This window comes from Pleurodeles waltl, chromosome 2_2, assembly GCF_031143425.1.
Source record: "Pleurodeles waltl isolate 20211129_DDA chromosome 2_2, aPleWal1.hap1.20221129, whole genome shotgun sequence".
NCBI lineage: Eukaryota > Metazoa > Chordata > Amphibia > Caudata > Salamandridae > Pleurodeles > Pleurodeles waltl.
Genome location: NC_090439.1, coordinates 1,161,641,436 through 1,161,657,653, shown reverse-complemented (window position 1 = coordinate 1,161,657,653; position 16,218 = coordinate 1,161,641,436). Strand labels below are relative to the sequence as shown.

The window sequence follows — 16,218 nt, the reverse complement described above, 5'->3', positions numbered from 1 at the left end:
ACTGAGACATCAGATACTGAGACAGCATCTGAGGGATAGGACAATGGCGCAGACTCTGGGAGTGATTTTTCAGTCAGAGGAGTCCCATTCAAAAACTCCTCTTCCAGTACATTATGAGGGAGGTGATGAGGACAGTCCTGCTGTCCCTTCGCAAGCTGTTCGTGCAACTGGGTAATAGTGGGTTAGGCCAACCCAGAGAGCAGGTGAATGCGGCGGCAAGCAGAGAGAGAGTGCTCTCTTGGGAGCTCACCAATTTAGTTCAGCCCCAAATTCCACCACCCAAATCATATTGTGGAGACATCAAAATTGTCTATGGCAAAACAAACTGGTTTTGTAAGGCAGGCACCTGTGTTTTTGGTCCTGGATTCGGCGGCCATATAGAGAAACACACTAAACCCAAACATTTCTGGAAACTAGACATTCGGGGGAGTCCACAGAGGTGTGACTTGTGTGGATTCCCCAAAGTTTTCTTACCCAGAATACCCTGCAAAGCTGAAATGTTGAAAAAAAACTCTATTTTTCTCGCATTTCTGTCACACAAACTACAGGAATATGCTGGGATCCACAACATTCCTACCACCCAGTGACTCCTCACCTGTCCTGATAAAAACACTACCCCACTTGAGTGCCTACACCTAGTGCCTGTGTCAGGAATGGATCACCCCAGGGTTAACAGCTGCCTCACGTAAGGACCAACATTGACCGTTGTGTGATCTATTCCTGTCGCAGGCACCAGGCCTAACCACACAAGTGAGGTATCATATTTATCGGGAGACTTGGGGGAACGCTGGGTGGAAGGAAATTTGTGGCTCCCCTCAGATTCCAGAACTTTCTGTCACCGAAATGTGTGGAAAACGTGGTATTTTAGCCACATGTTGAGGTTTGCAAAGGATTCTGGGTAACAGAACCTGGTCCGAGCCCCACAAGTCACCTCATCTTGGATTCCCCTGGGTTTCTAGTTTTCAAAAATGTGCTGGTTTGCTAGGTTTCCCCAGGTGCCGGCTGAGCTAGAGGCCAAAATCCACAGGTAGGCACTGTTTTCTATGAAAAAATGTGATGTGTCCACGTTCTGTTTTGGGGCATTTCCTGTCGCGGGCGCTAGGCCTACCCACACAAGTGAGGTATCATTTTTATCGGGAGACTTAGGGGAACGCCGGGTGGAAGGAAATTTGTGGCTCCTCTCAGATTCCAGAACTTTCTGTCACCGAAATGTGAGGAAAACTTGGTTTTTTGGCCACTTTTTGAGGTTTGCAAAGGATTCTGGGTAACAGAACCTGGTCCGAGCCCCGCGAGTCACCCCTCCTTGGATTCCCCTAGGTCTCTAGTTTTCAGAAATGCACAGGTTTGGTAGGTTTCCCTATGTGCCGGCTGAGCTAGAGGCCAAAATCTACAGGTAGGCACTTCTCAAAAAACACCTCTGTTTTCTTCCAAAAATTTGGATGTGTCCACGTTGCGCTTTGGGGCGTTTCCTGTCGCGGGCACTAGGCCTACCCACACAAGTGAGGTATCATTTTTATCGGGAGACTTGGGGGAACGCCGGGTGGAAGAAAATTTGTGGCTCCTCTCAGATTCCAGAACTTTCTGTCACAGAAATGTGAGGAAAACTTGTTTTTTTAGCCACTTTTTGAGGTTTGCAAAGGATTCTGGGTAACAGAACCTGGTCCGAGCCCCGCGAGTCACCCCTCCTTGGATTGCCCTAGGTCTCTAGTTTTCAGAAATGCACAGGTTTGGTAGGTTTCCCTAGGTGCCGGCTGAGCTAGAGGCCAAAATCTACAGGTAGGCACTTCTCAAAAAACACCTCTGTTTTCTTCCAAAAATTTTGATGTGTCCACGTTGCGCTTTGGGGCGTTTCCTGTCACGGGCGCTAGGCCTACCCACACAAGTGAGGTATCATTTTTATCGGGAGACTAGGGGGAACGCCGGGTGGAAGGAAATTTGTGGCTCCTCTCAGATTCCAGAACTTTCTGTCACCGAAATGTGAGGAAAACTTGTTTTTTTAGCCACTTTTTGAGGTTTGCAAAGGATTCCGGGTAACAGAACCTGGTCCGAGCCCCGCGAGTCACCCCTCCTTGGATTGCCCTAGGTCTCTAGTTTTCAGAAATGCACAGGTTTGGTAGGTTTCCCTAGGTGCCGGCTGAGCTAGAGGCCAAAATCTACAGGTAGGCACTTCTCAAAAAACACCTCTGTTTTCTTCCAAACATTTTGATGTGTCCACGTTGCGCTTTGGGGCGTTTCCTGTCGCGGGCGCTAGGCCTACCCACACAAGTGAGGTATCATTTTTATCGGGAGACTTGGGGGAACGCCGGGTGGAAGAAAATTTGTGGCTCCTCTCAGATACCAGAACTTTCTGTCACAGAAATGTGAGGAAAACTTGTTTTTTTAGCCACTTTTTGAGGTTTGCAAAGGATTCTGGGTAACAGAACCTGGTCCGAGCCCCGCGAGTCACCCCTCCTTGGATTGCCCTAGGTCTCTAGTTTTCAGAAATGCACAGGTTTGGTAGGTTTCCCTAGGTGCCGGCTGAGCTAGAGGCCAAAATCTACAGGTAGGCACTTCTCAAAAAACACCTCTGTTTTCTTCCAAAAATTTTGATGTGTCCACGTTGCGCTTTGGGGCGTTTCCTGTCGCGGGCGCTAGGCCTACCCACACAAGTGAGGTATCATTTTTATCGGGAGACTTGGGGGAACGCCGGGTGGAAGGAAATTTGTGGCTCCTCTCAGATTCCAGAACTTTCTGTCACCGAAATGTGAGGAAAACTTGTTTTTTTAGCCACTTTTTGAGGTTTGCAAAGGATTCTGGGTAACAGAACCTGGTCCGAGCCCCGCGAGTCACCCCTCCTTGGATTGCCCTAGGTCTCTAGTTTTCAGAAATGCACAGGTTTGGTAGGTTTCCCTAGGTGCCGGCTGAGCTAGAGGCCAAAATCTACAGGTAGGCACTTCTCAAAAAACACCTCTGTTTTCTTCCAAAAATGTTGATGTGTCCACGTTGCGCTTTGGGGCGTTTCCTGTCGCGGGCGCTAGGCCTACCCACACAAGTGAGGTATCATTTTTATCGGGAGACTTGGGGGAACGCCAGGTGGAAGGAAATTTGTGGCTCCTCTCAGATTCCAGAACTTTATGTCACCGAAATGTGAGGAAAACTTGTTTTTTTAGCCACTTTTTTGAGGTTTGCAAAGGATTCTGGGTAACAGAACCTGGTCCGAGCCCCGCAAGTCACCCCTCCTTGGATTCCCCTAGGTCTCTAGTTTTCAGAAATGCACAGGTTTGGTAGGTTTCCCTATGTGCCGGCTGAGCTAGAGGCCAAAATCTACAGGTAGGCACTTTGGAAAAAACAGCTGTGTTTTCTATAAAAAAAATAGGATGTGTCCATGTTGTGTTTTGGGGCATTTCCTGTCGCGGGTACTAGGCCTACCCACACAAGTGAGGTATCATTTTTATCGGGAGACTTGGGGGAACACAGAATAGCAAAACAAGTGTTATTGCCCCTTATCTTTCTCTACATTTTTTCCTTCCAAATATAAGAGAGTGTGTAAAAAAGACGTCTATTTGAGAAATGCCCTGCAATTCACATGCTAGTATGGGCACCTCGGAATTCAGCGATGTGCAAATAACCACTGCTCCTCAAAACCTTATCTTGATCCCATTTTGGAAATGCAAAGGTTTTCTTGATACCTCTTTTTCACTCTTTATATTTCAGCAAATGAATTGCTGTATACCCAGTATAGAATGAAAACCAACTGCAGGGTGCAGCTCATTTATTGGCACTGGGTACCTAGGGTTCTTGATGAACCTACAAGCCCTTTATATCCCCGCAACCAGAAGAGTCCAGCAGACAAAACGGTATATTGCTTTCAGAAATCTGACATCGCAGGAAAAAGTTACAGAGTAAAACATAAAGAAAAATGGCTGTTGTTTTCAGCTCAATTTCAATATTTTTTTTATTTCAGCTGTTATTTTCTGTAGGAAAACCTTGTAGGATCTACACAAATGACCCCTTGCTGAATTCAGAATTTTGTCTAGTTTTCAGAAATGTTTAGCATTCCGGGATCCAGCATTGGTTTCACACCCATTCCTGTCACAAACTGGAAGGAGGCTGAAAGCACCAAATATAGTAGAAATGGGGTATGTCCCAGTAAAATGCCAAATTTGTGTTGAAAAATTTTGTTTTCTGATTCAAGTCTGCCCGTTCCTGAAAGGTGGGAAGATAGTGATTTCAGCACCAGAAACCCTTTGTTGATGGCATTTTCAGGGAAAAAACCACAAGCCTTCTTCGGCAGTCCTTTTTTCCCATTTTTTTGGAAAAAACTAAATTTTCACTGTATTTTGGCTATTTTCTTGGTCTCCTCCAGGGGAAACCACCAACTCTGGGTACCATTAGAATCCCTAGGATGTTGGAAAAAAAGGACGCAAATTTGGCGTGGTTAGCTTATGTGGACAAAAAGGTATGAAGCCCTAAGCGCGAACTACCCCAAATAGCCAAAAAAGGGCTCAGCACTGGGGGGGGAAAGGCCCAGCAGCTAAGGGGTTAAGAGTAGGCTTTGGGAAGATAGAAGAGGCAGCACAGGTTCACCAGCAGGGGGAGATGGAAGAGGCACTGCAGGTTCACTAAGAGGTGCTGATGGAAGAGACTGTTCAGGCTCACCAGCAGGTGGAAGAGACGGTGCAGATTCACCAGGATGTGCAGGTGGAGATGGAAGACACAGCTCGTATTCACCAGCAGGTGGAGATGGAAGAGGCAGTGCAGGTTCACCAGGGGGAGCAAGAGAAAGAGACTGTGCAGGCTCACCAGCAGCTGCAGGATGAAGGGGCAGTGCAGGTTCACCAGCAGGTGTAGATGGAAGAGGCTGTGCAGGCCCACCAGCAGGTGAAGATGGAAGAGGCAGTGCAGATTCACCAGCAGGTGCAGGTGGAAGAGACAGTGTAGATTCACCATGGGGTGCAGGTGGAAGGGATTGTGCAGGCTCACCACGGGTGCAGGTGGAAGAGACCATGCAAGCTGACCAAGGGTGCAGGTGGAAGAGGCCATGCAAGCTCACCAAGGGTGCAGGTGGAAGAGGCCATGCAGGCTCACCAAGGGTGAAGATGGAAGAGGCAGTGCAGATTCACCAGCAGGTGAAGATGGAAGAGGCAGTGCAGATTCACCAGCAGCTGCAGGTGACAGAGACAGTGTAGATTCACCATGGGGTGCAGGTGAAGGGATTGTGCAGCCTCACCACAGGTGCAGGTGGAAGAGACCATGCAAGCTCACCAGGGTTGCAGGTGGAAGATGCCATGCAGGCTCACCAGGGGTGCAGGTGAAAAGGCCATGCAGGCTTACCATTGGTGCAGGTGGAAGAGACTGTGCACGCACACCAGCAGCTGCGTGAGGAAGAGGCAGAGGATCCTCCAGTTGCCTGTATCTGATGAGAAACTGTAGATACTGAAGGTGAGCAGGTCAGAATCACAAGCTGTGCCACTTTAGAGTTCCAGGTTTCCTGCCAACCACTTCAGGGTGCTCATGGAGAGCGGGTGAGCTGGAAATGCTCAATGAAATGTCCAAGGAGGGACCACAAGTCAAACATCCCAACTGGGTGAAGCATTTGCTGGGCAGGACAGGGCCTTCCTCTTGATCAGAACTGTCTTTGTGCTGGTACAGGGTACATTCTGGCTGACTTTGCATTGTTGGTCTGAAGCCAGTAATGGGCGAAACCGCGTTGTGGTCATTAAGCCTCAAGCACCAGGGGCTAGTCCATGGACTCTGATGCAGGAAACCTCCATCTTCTTCTACATTGCCCCATATATGTTCAGCACTTATGGTTCCTGCTACAGCATGTGCACATGATACACCTGGGGGTGGAAGGTAGTCACTTAATCAAGCAGGTGGTAGACAGAGAGCCTTTCCACTCAGATGCAAAGGCATGAATGTGACCTCTTCTTTCCCATACAGAAAACACCAACAATCTGATTTTCTGGTTACTCAGATGTCAAGGTTTAGGCAAGATTTGCTAGAAAACCAAGCAGTTGACTCAAACTGTCTCAGATTTGAAAGTTTTACAAAAAGTTACCAAACTTCAAAGTAAAAGTCTGGTGGGGAGCTCAGGAGCTGAGACACCCAAACCTTATGCACGTCTTGTGTACAGCTGTCTATTATTTTGGGAAAACTGTACATTTTAATGTGTCATTCAAAATTGTGACCTTTTTTCTCTCATTTGTGCAGAGAGAACATAGGTACTCACCACAGTGTGAACATCATGCACCCCCGGGACGTGGCAGAGCTCTTCCAGTCTGAAGGCATCTTCCCAAGACGTATGAGGGTAGAGGCCTGGGCAGCACACCGACAGCTGCGCAACCACAAGTGCGGGGTCTTCCTCCTGTAAGTAAGTGAATGAGTGAATGGGGTCATTGAAAGAGGGGACATCTTTTGGATGGTCTGCTCCTAGAGACCTATCATTGAATGAGCTCCACAGTCAGAGCACTTTAGATGAAGACTTCAATGGAGTGGTCTTAATGTTCGGGATGCAGAATGCTGAGGATGCTGAAAGATGCTCTGGGTGGTGTGTGGTCGACAGGGGTGTCCTTGTGGTTATTACTTGGTCCTCTTTGAGCCGGTAGATGGATAGCTGTGGCTGGGCTACCAGTCTGGTGCCACCTGAAGCAGGTGCGGGTAACTTTATTTCATCAGAGACCACTTGTGTGATTGAGCCCTGTAGGATGTGATTTTAAGGTTCAGATCAAATATTTTTATAAGAGAAAAACTAGAGCTCTGAAGTTCAACAGTTTGCTACTCTCACCCATTGAGTGACAGTTTGCTTCAAGATGCCTGTGAGACATAAATATGAACTCCAACATTGTTGATCAAACATAAAAGGGTCAGGACTCTACATGCCTTTCTGGATTAAGCTCACCCCATTTTCCTTGCTACCTGTTTATAAACACACCCCATCCTATTACACACATCCAGTCATACATCATCCAACATACATCCCTCAGACCAAGGTCCAAAACACCAGTGAAAGGAGACCATACCTCCAACAAGGCTATTTGGTGGAGTCAAATCTTGCTGCAGAGATACCATCTCAGGAAAGTAAAAACTCCCCCAAATATCCCCTCTTGAAGACTCAAACCTAAACAACACAATTTCAGGGAGTCAATGACCAATCCCTGAGGGTCCCATCATTGAAGTGCTTACTGAGCCGGTAAATATACTACATCCAACAGTCCATGCAGTGTCGACATTTCTGGGGATGTTAATGTTGTGAACTGACTCAGCTAATGTCAGTCCAAACCTAGGGGCATATTCACAAGCCCCTTGCGCCGCTGGTGCGTTACTTTTTTTGACGCTGTGGTGGCGCAGAGTGCAGACCTGTATCTACGAGACCACGGAAAGCTACTTTGCATGGATTTTCATGTCCTCGTCGATATGGTGTAAGGCAACGCAGCGCAAGTGCAGAGTCGGGGGCATTCTGTGGGCGCTGCGGTGGGTTTTCCCACACAACATCCATGTGTTTCGACGCATTCCCAGATTTACAAGGACGTGTAAACCTGAGAATGCGTCAAAACTGTACGCCTCCCCAGGGGAGGAGTAACGAGGAGATATGTCTTTATTTCTAATCTTTTTTTCCTCTTTCTCTGTGTGCTGCATTTTGCAGCTCACATAGAAAGATTAAAAAGACTCCATGGATTGTTTTTGTGTAGGAGGGTGCGCCTTCCTGTACAAAAACGATCTTATCGACAACGCAGACACCCTTGCACCATGGCGCTAGGCACCAAATTGTGCACTGGCTGAAAGGAGGGGAATGCGCTGTATCTTGTAAATATGGTGTATTCCTGCCCTTTCAAATTGGTGTAGGGGCATTCAGCAAAAGACTTTCATCGCAGCTCTACGCCTATTGTTTGTAAGAATGCCCCCTAGTGCTTCCCACGATGCTGTTTCTGGGGCCTCATCGGCAAACAGGGTTAGCACCTCTAGCACTTCAACAAAATAAAGATTTCTCCAGGTCGCCCAGCAGATGTCACATGTACAAGGTACCACTAAGAGCTTACCTTCAATTTCCATCTGTATGTCACAACTCTGTCTCAGATCCTCCCAGTCTAAACCTCAGACATGTCCCTGCCACCACAATTTGACACCATTCCAGATTCTGAAACCAACTTATCTTCCCCAGCAGGCCCTGACTAGGCCAACCAGGCTTCTTAGCATCAACATTAAACAGTATGGCTCTGTGATTCCTCAACCTTGGGATGAAGGTGTAGCAGCCTAGCAGCAGCACTGATGGAGATCTCTGTGCTATTCTTCTGCAGTCAAAATTGCGTATCTCCCTGGACCAATAGGGAACTCTTGTCAAAGCTGTCCGGATGCCAGGCTTAATATGGAAACTACAACAAGCCCAGTAGACCTAGGCAGTCTACTCCTGTTAACACTCTATGAATCATCTGTTCTGAAATCCTGTTCTAATCCAGATTTATTGCATCATCTAGTAAAATGTTTTTCTTCAAACTTTTCACTTCTCAGTTTTTTTTAACTTGTTTTAGTATTTACATCCTTTTTTACACTTTGCGTTTCCCCCATATTGTGTCAGGTTTTTTTTCTTGAGTTTTATTTTTTCTCTTTTAGTATTTCCTGTGTAAGTCTCACTCTCCCTTTTAAGTCTCATTTGATAAACAGACCATTGTACTAAGGTACCTTTGTATTTGCCTCTTGTTCTTTATTCAATTGTATTTGTTTCCCTCTGTCTCAGTTCCCTGCTCTTCATTTGATGGCTGTTCTCCATAGAATTGTGTTTGTCCCACACTAGGAACATTTACCTTTTCATTGTGCTTTGATTGAAGGTGTTGTATCCTTCCACTGCTGAGGTCAAGTGCTTCCATTACAGTGTGCAAGGGACTCTTTTCACTCCTCTCTGTCTCTCTATGCTCCACCCGCCTTTGCAGCCCTTTGCTCGCTCTATTAACTTTTAGCTCCCCAAGAGCCCTGATACCCTAAGAGGCCCAAAAAACAACTACACCATCGCCATGGAAAGCAATACCACCTCTGAATCATCAACACGGCCTCCCTCAATGCTAGCACAACCCTCACGTCACATGTATTCTTCTCTCCTTAGACCTACCTTTAACCCTGGCCCAACTTTCCAAGATCCCCTCCCCATTTCTCCGTCCAATGGTTCATATCCCCAAAACAACTTACCAATTATTGTTATTTCCACAAGCTTACCCGCAGTAGCCACCAGTGACAAAACTTTCTCATGCTAGAGCGTTATAAAAGTTTTCTCTGCTGGCTTTCCTGCCGTCTCTTTCCAAACTTCGCCTCTTCACTCCTGATACCAAAAACTCCTCCCATGCATGATAATATGCCCTCCTAGTAAAAGGGTCTTATTTTCAATAACTGCACTGGCATTGGAGTCTTCACCAGCTCGGCTTCTGGTGCTGGGCCACAGAATTTCCTCCACTGCAAACAAAACAACACATCCACAATGTCATTGTAAACTCCTAGCACGTGTCTAGCTCTGAACGTAATATTGTAGTTCAAATATTGTGAGGATTGTGGAGTATTATATATTTGTGTGACCTTATTGTGTAACACCCCCCCAAAACTGTCTTGGGTCCAGTCAGGCTTGTTTATAAAACGTATATCTCAACCCTGGGTAGCTGTGATTTCTGGCAGTCAGGCTTAAACAAAGGAACTAGTACAAAGAATTTAGCAGCACCAAACAAGAAATAAGAAAGTCAAACGAAACTAAAGAAATCTGACACCAATTTATAAAAATAGAATATATTTTAATGAATTTTTAGACACCAAGATGAGCAGAATCCACCAGACGGTTCCAGAGGTATAGAACTTTAAAGAAAACTTAAAGCTTAGTTTTTTAGTCCAGAGTGCAACAACGCATTGGTAACCGTAAAGTTTGGAAACTTGGCAAAAGTTTGAAAGACTTGTGTTTAGCTACTTCAGCCTGAATGGGGTGACCAAATCCAGCACGGAGAAGGACAGGAGGGGCACTAAGGAGTATCTGGATCGGTACAGTGTCACTAATGTAGTCTCAAGTCCAGTTCTCCACTTTACATTAAGACCGCTATAGACTTCAATGCAGTGGTCCTGATGCTGAGGATGCTGAGAGATGCTGTAAGTGCTGTGCAGTCGATGGGGAGTCTGTGTGGTTATTCCTTGGTTCTCTTTATGCCAGTAGAAGGCTAGCTGTGTCTGGGCCACTAGTTCCTGGACAAAGCGGAGAGGATACAATTGGCGAACATCATTAATTTTTGCTGCAAAACAGCACTGCACACCTAGGTAAGTGGAGTGTAATAGCAATCCCTTACTGTGTGTAACATAGTGCTAAACAAAAAAGGGGTTTAACCATCATGTTAGAGGATGTTTCTGCTACCAGGTCCTAGTCTTCAGTGGGGGGAGGTGTGAGACTCCCCAAATAAATACATTCTTGGCTTGGTAGGTGTGTGGGGGGTCCTGAGTCGGGTCAGCTATCTCTGTGTTGGATTTTCTTGTCATGATCCTAGAATGAAAGACAAAACAGTGACCTTTGATGTAAATGGGAGGGAGAGAGAGAGAGCTACCCATCTTGTGGTTATATTTCAAAATGTGAAATCAGATAACCTGGAATCAATACTGGCTTCCCTGCTTGTCCAAATTGTGTGATGCTAGATAAATATTTTATTTCACAGAGCCTTTTCTTCATTATCACATTTGAGCGCACTTTTAAATATTTGAGTTTAGGATGTGCGCTCCCCGAGCATTTCTTATGTGTGATTTACTGGACTATAATGTTTCATCTTATATAATAATAATCCATACCACGTGTAAGGTTTACATGACTGACTTGCTTCTTAGTTCGCTGATGGCATTGTTTGGGGGCTGGTTATGAATGTTTCTAAAAACTATCACTTTTAATAAATGTCTATACGCAGTGTTGTAATCTGATGTACTAAGGTGAAACGCTTCTGCAAACTCTGTCACTCTCTTTTTGGAAAGATCTCAAAAATATTGGTTATTTTACAGAATATTGTTTCCTCACATAGGACTCCTTCCGATATGCCCCCTCTCCCCGCCTCCCCCCAGTTTTACTGACCCTGGAAGGGGACGTAATGATTCAACAACTGACAGGATTTTAGGTCGGATTCAGAGAGACAGGCGCCTGTTTCTTCAGAATTCCTTGGAAAGCTGCCAGATGGGCTCCCAAGCTTCTTGCACCTGGGAGCGCTTTAACTCCGGGTGAAGCTTGGCGCTATGGTCACATTTACCTGTTTCCTCACTTTTCTCAAGTTGGAGCCGTAACAACGACAATGGGAGAATGGAGCCGACCCAGAGATGGGGGTTTCAAGAGTACTTCCGACCTGGGACCCATGGGCCCCCCATGACCCGTTGCTAGCTAGCTACAACCTCGGGCCACACCCCAGCAACAAGCACTGTAAGGGGCGTGAGCTGAGGACTCCACACGTTAAAACTGATGCCACCTTAGAGCTCACCTTTTCCCTCCCCCTCTCCCCCAAACACACACACACCAGGCCTAACCACCCTGCAACAAGCACGTGATTGCTCCCCACCTACATTAAACCTGCAGACTACGCCTGGCACTTACGCTCGCTCAAAAACACATACATGCAGACACTAGACACACACACACTCACACATCTGCAAACACACACATACTCACTGAAAGACACAAGCGCATACGGACTCTCAAACACAGACACACAAGCACACACCCAGACATACACATCTACACACAAAGCACGCACACACCCACACACACACATCTTCACACACAAGTACACACCCAAAGATACATCTGCACACACACAAGTACACACACTCACATTGAAAGACACAAGCACCTACACACACTCAAACACACATGCACGTACATGCACACTCAGACAGATCCGTCACCCCTTGTCCTCCCCGTGCACCCCAGTGTTACCACGTGCGTCGAATGCCTGCCACGTGCCCCCACAGCCCCAGCCTGCACCCCTCTGTGTAAACAACCCCCACCCCCGAAGAGTGACAAGCAAGGCCAGGCCGCCCCTGCCAGACAGACCATGACTCCTAGCCCGGCCTTGGGGAGGCGCCACGCTCGACACGGGGGTGTCCTAAGTGCGTGTGTGTTGGGCCCGTGGAACTGGTAAAGGGAGGATGGCTTCCCCTGGGATTACTTTACAAAAGTTTTATGTAGAGTCACAGAGTTGTTTACATATTTACAATTTCTAGTTCTCCGTGTAGAAGCTCGTCTCTTCTCTCCTTACTACATGGGGTGACGTCTCCCAGCTGCTCAGCTGGTGAAAGCTATGCCAGTCAAGTTGTGCCCTCTCTAGCCACCTGTAATGACGTCGCTGCTGGTCTGTAATATTAACTTATAGGGCTGAGCTCTGACGTCACAATGCCTGCCGCTACACCCAGCAGACCTGGCGAAGGCAGCTCCCAGCTGCAGTCCAAGCAAGGAAAGCACTACTTGTCCTGTAAGCCTCTCCTTTGAGCGCGCAGTGCTGTAGATTCACACGCTTTGCAGGCTCCAGACATCTCTGGTTGTTCTTGCAAGAAGTTTCGAGTCAGGAGGTTTCGAGTCACTCCTCCCTTGTGCCACAATGCTCATGGCCTTCGCCCCCACCCTTACACTGTTTCCGGACCCGCAGGAGTTAGAGACAGTTAACCACAGTGTAAATATACATACGTGTACATAATTGTAAAACCCATGCATTGTGGCCACTGCGTAATAAATTATAAAATATATGCTGACAATGCCCATGTAAATCTACAGTTTACACAGTAAGTAACATTTTCCGTTCGTTGCACGTGTTGTCGTAGATACACACAGTGAGGGGCTTTATATGGATTGAAGAGGCCCGAGATGGCTTCAGGATTATGCCGCCTCAGTATTCTCCGTTCACCCATTTAATTCCAGCAGCCCGCGTTTAAGAGAAGGTCTTTCTTTATTTACAAATTAACACTGCCCACTCTATACTAATGAACCTGAAGAAAAGTTTCTTGAATATTGAGCGTGTGAAGCCCACTAACTCTTCGTAAAGGGATGATAGCCACTAAGAAGGCAACTTTCCATGTTAAGAAATATAAATCCACAGTGAAACGGTTCAAATGGTGGGCCCGTTTTTAAAAAAAATATATTTTTATTGGTTTTATAGCCCAGATACATAATACAAGCTTTTGAACCTGACTGCTACAGGATCACATTTATCTGATTAAAATTACGTACAAACAACTAACCCCCCCGTTTTCACACTTACAGATCCATTTATTACATTCAATATTATTTCCTGCTGTGATGGTTAGGATATTGTGCTTATGCTGCAGCGCTGAGGGGCTCCTCGTGCGCCTACTGGGGTGGTCCAGCTATTTCTGAGCCTACCCCCTGCAATGGCTAGTGATGTTGTATCATGGGTTCAGTGATGAAAGGCGATGGTCATGCCCGAGTGTTTGCCCATTACATTTACTAATGCACCTGTGTTAATGTACAAGCCGGTGTTATCCACGCGGGGGTGTGTGGGAGCTTACGCCCTGTCAGTGAGTTTCGTGTCCGAGTGACGTCCTGTTGTGTTATGTCTGGGTGGGTTTCTGCTGAATGCAATTTGTTTGATATACAACCCCCTTCATGGAGGTTTATCATCGTTTTTAGCCTCAAGTTTGCTTACCAGTGTTTCCCAAGTGTCGCACCCCGTGTGTTGTTGACCGTCACGTGCCAATTTTTTTAGCACCTGATGTTCTGTGCAGGCCCAACGCAATGTAAGGGTATGCCAGGATTTCTGATCAGGGGCGTTGGGCGCTTTCCAGTGCATTGCAATCAATCTTTTATACATCACATAGGCTAAGTCCGCGAATTTGTGTGGATGCCTATGTTTTTTTGCTCTTATCCTCACCCCCAGTAAGCAAGACCTGGGATCCACTGCCAATGCAAGTCCCGTCAAGTCTGATATCTCCTTCACCACCTTGTTCCATGCTGTTTGCACCCGGGGGCATTCCCAAACCATATGATGAAAGTGGGCCGATGGTGCCGTGCATCTGGGGCATGTCGGCTCCGTTTCGGGGAACATTCGCTTTATCCTGGCTGGGGACAGATATGTTTGGTGTATGAAATTAAACTGGGTGTAGCGGAATCTGGGGTTCCTTGATACACCCCGAGCGTGAGATAGAGCTTTCGGCCAGTCTTCTTGAGGGATCGGGTCAGGGAGGACAGTGTTCCACCTCTCCCTGGCCCTCTCCAAGTAGGGCTCTGGGGGCTTGCTGAGGATCTGGTATAGGCTTGAGATTACTTTTGTTTGGGCATCATCCTGTAGTATGTGATGTATTATGGGAGAAGTCTCTGGTTCTAGGGCTCCTGCCCCCCATGTTTTTTTGATTGCGTGGCATATGGCGTAATATGCCAAGAATTGACCGGGGTTCACTGCAGTGAGAGCCTGCATGGCTTCAAATGACATTAGTTTACCGTCTTCTAAACAGTCACCCACCATCCGTACCCCTGCCTCTGACCACACCGACGGTGGGTGCGACGCAGCCGTATGCCACCCCCGAAGACGATCCAGCGGGATATACAGGGTGTATGGGACTGTCCTGTGCCCCTTCTGAACATATTTCCCCCAACAAGCATGTGCCACTGCAAGCAGTGGGTTGACAGATTCGCTTTTGGGATGCTTGTTTGACAGCCATGTTAACAGTGGGGTTCCTTTTAGCCGGATCTGCAACCATACAGACTCAGCTGATGCTGGTCTGTGGAACCAATACTGCAGCCACTGCAGCTCTGCTGCCGCATAGTAAAGTTCACAGTTGGGAGCTCCCAATCCACCCGCGTCCACCGGTCGTTGCAGTGTAGTTAGTGCCACTCATGCTCTGCCAAACCCCCCCCCCCCACATCATATAAGCTGTAGCAGCGTTGCATTCAGGTTACTGAAAAAGCTTCGTGGAAGGTTGATTGGCAAGGCCACAAAGTAATATAACAACCTGGGCAATATCAGCATGTTTGCAACCGCCACCCTGCCTGGCGGCGATAGCAGCAGTTTGTTCCAGAAGCGTAGTGAGCTCTTCATGGAGGCCAGCGTTCTCCCCAGATTACCGTCTCTGAGGTCCTCTGTGCTGTGATATATGTGTACCCCGAGGTATTTAAATGTTTCGAAGCACCATTTCAGGCGCCCCCGTGGTGCCGTTTCCTGCCTTCCCAGCGGCCACCTGACCAATGGGAACACACACGACTTTTCCCAGTTTACCACTAGGCCAGATATCCTTCCGAACTCACCTAGTAGTGTTATTATGGAGGGTATCGTCTCCATTCCTTTCCGGGTGTATATTAAAGCATCATCAGCATACAGCGAAATTACGTGATGAACCCCATTCCTGATTATTCCCCAGTTATTTACCATGGAGCGTACTTTAGACGCAAGTGGTTCCATTGCTATAGCGAACAGTAATGGGGAAAGGGGGCAGCCCTGCCTTGTACCCCTGAAGATAGGAAAACTGTCAGATATCACTCCGCCCGTTTTCACTCTAGCTTGTGGATTCAAGTATAATGTCCGGACCCAGCGCGCGTAATTGGGACCTACTCCCATCCGCCGCATTGTGGCCAAGAGGAAGTCCCACTCCAGCGTGTCAAACACCTTTTCAATATCGAGTGATAGCACCATTTCATCATATGCGTCCGGGGGTGTATCTCCCATCACGCCCAAGAGTCTGCGGATATTTAAGAAAGTGTTACGCTTCGGGATGAAACCGTTCTGGTCGTCATGAATTAGGGTGTGCATAATGGGAGCTAGTCTATTAGCCAGTATTTTACCCAGTATTTTGCAATCTAGATTTAAGAGCGAGAGTGGTCTGTAAGATTTGACATCTGTGGAATCACAGCCTTGTTTGGGGAGTACCACTATCATAGCCTCTCTCTGGGATGGGGGAAACAGTTCATTGGCCCACGCCTCCTCGAACACCTTCAATAGTTGGGGTTTCAAGCGGGACGAGTATGCAGTGTAATACTCTATCGGGAGGCCGTCTATACCCGGCGCTTTATTCCTAGGCATCTGCGCTAGAGCTAAGTCTATTTACCCTGTTGTGACAGGAGCTTCAAGTATGTCTCTGTCTGTTTGAGATAGTTGCGGTAGGGGGGAGCCCCCCAGGAAGGACTCAAGTTGTGTAGACGTGCACGAGGTGCGTTTGGTGTATAAATTTGCGTAGTATTCTCTAAACATTTCATTTATCTCAACTTGCGTAGTGACCGTAGTGTGTGTGTCGACCCGGATAGCC

At 47.3% G+C, this 16,218-nt stretch overlaps 1 protein-coding gene across 1 annotated transcript in view; it reads left to right on the top strand.

Moving 5' to 3' along the window:
- LOC138274973 (cytochrome P450 11B, mitochondrial-like) overlaps positions 1-16,218 on the top strand; it is a 94,702-nt gene that overhangs the window by 17,760 nt on the left and 60,724 nt on the right. The window contains exon 2 of the mRNA XM_069219064.1: positions 6,193-6,348. Coding sequence (XP_069075165.1) covers positions 6,193-6,348 — 156 coding nt within the window. The remainder of the gene's footprint in view (positions 1-6,192; positions 6,349-16,218) is intronic.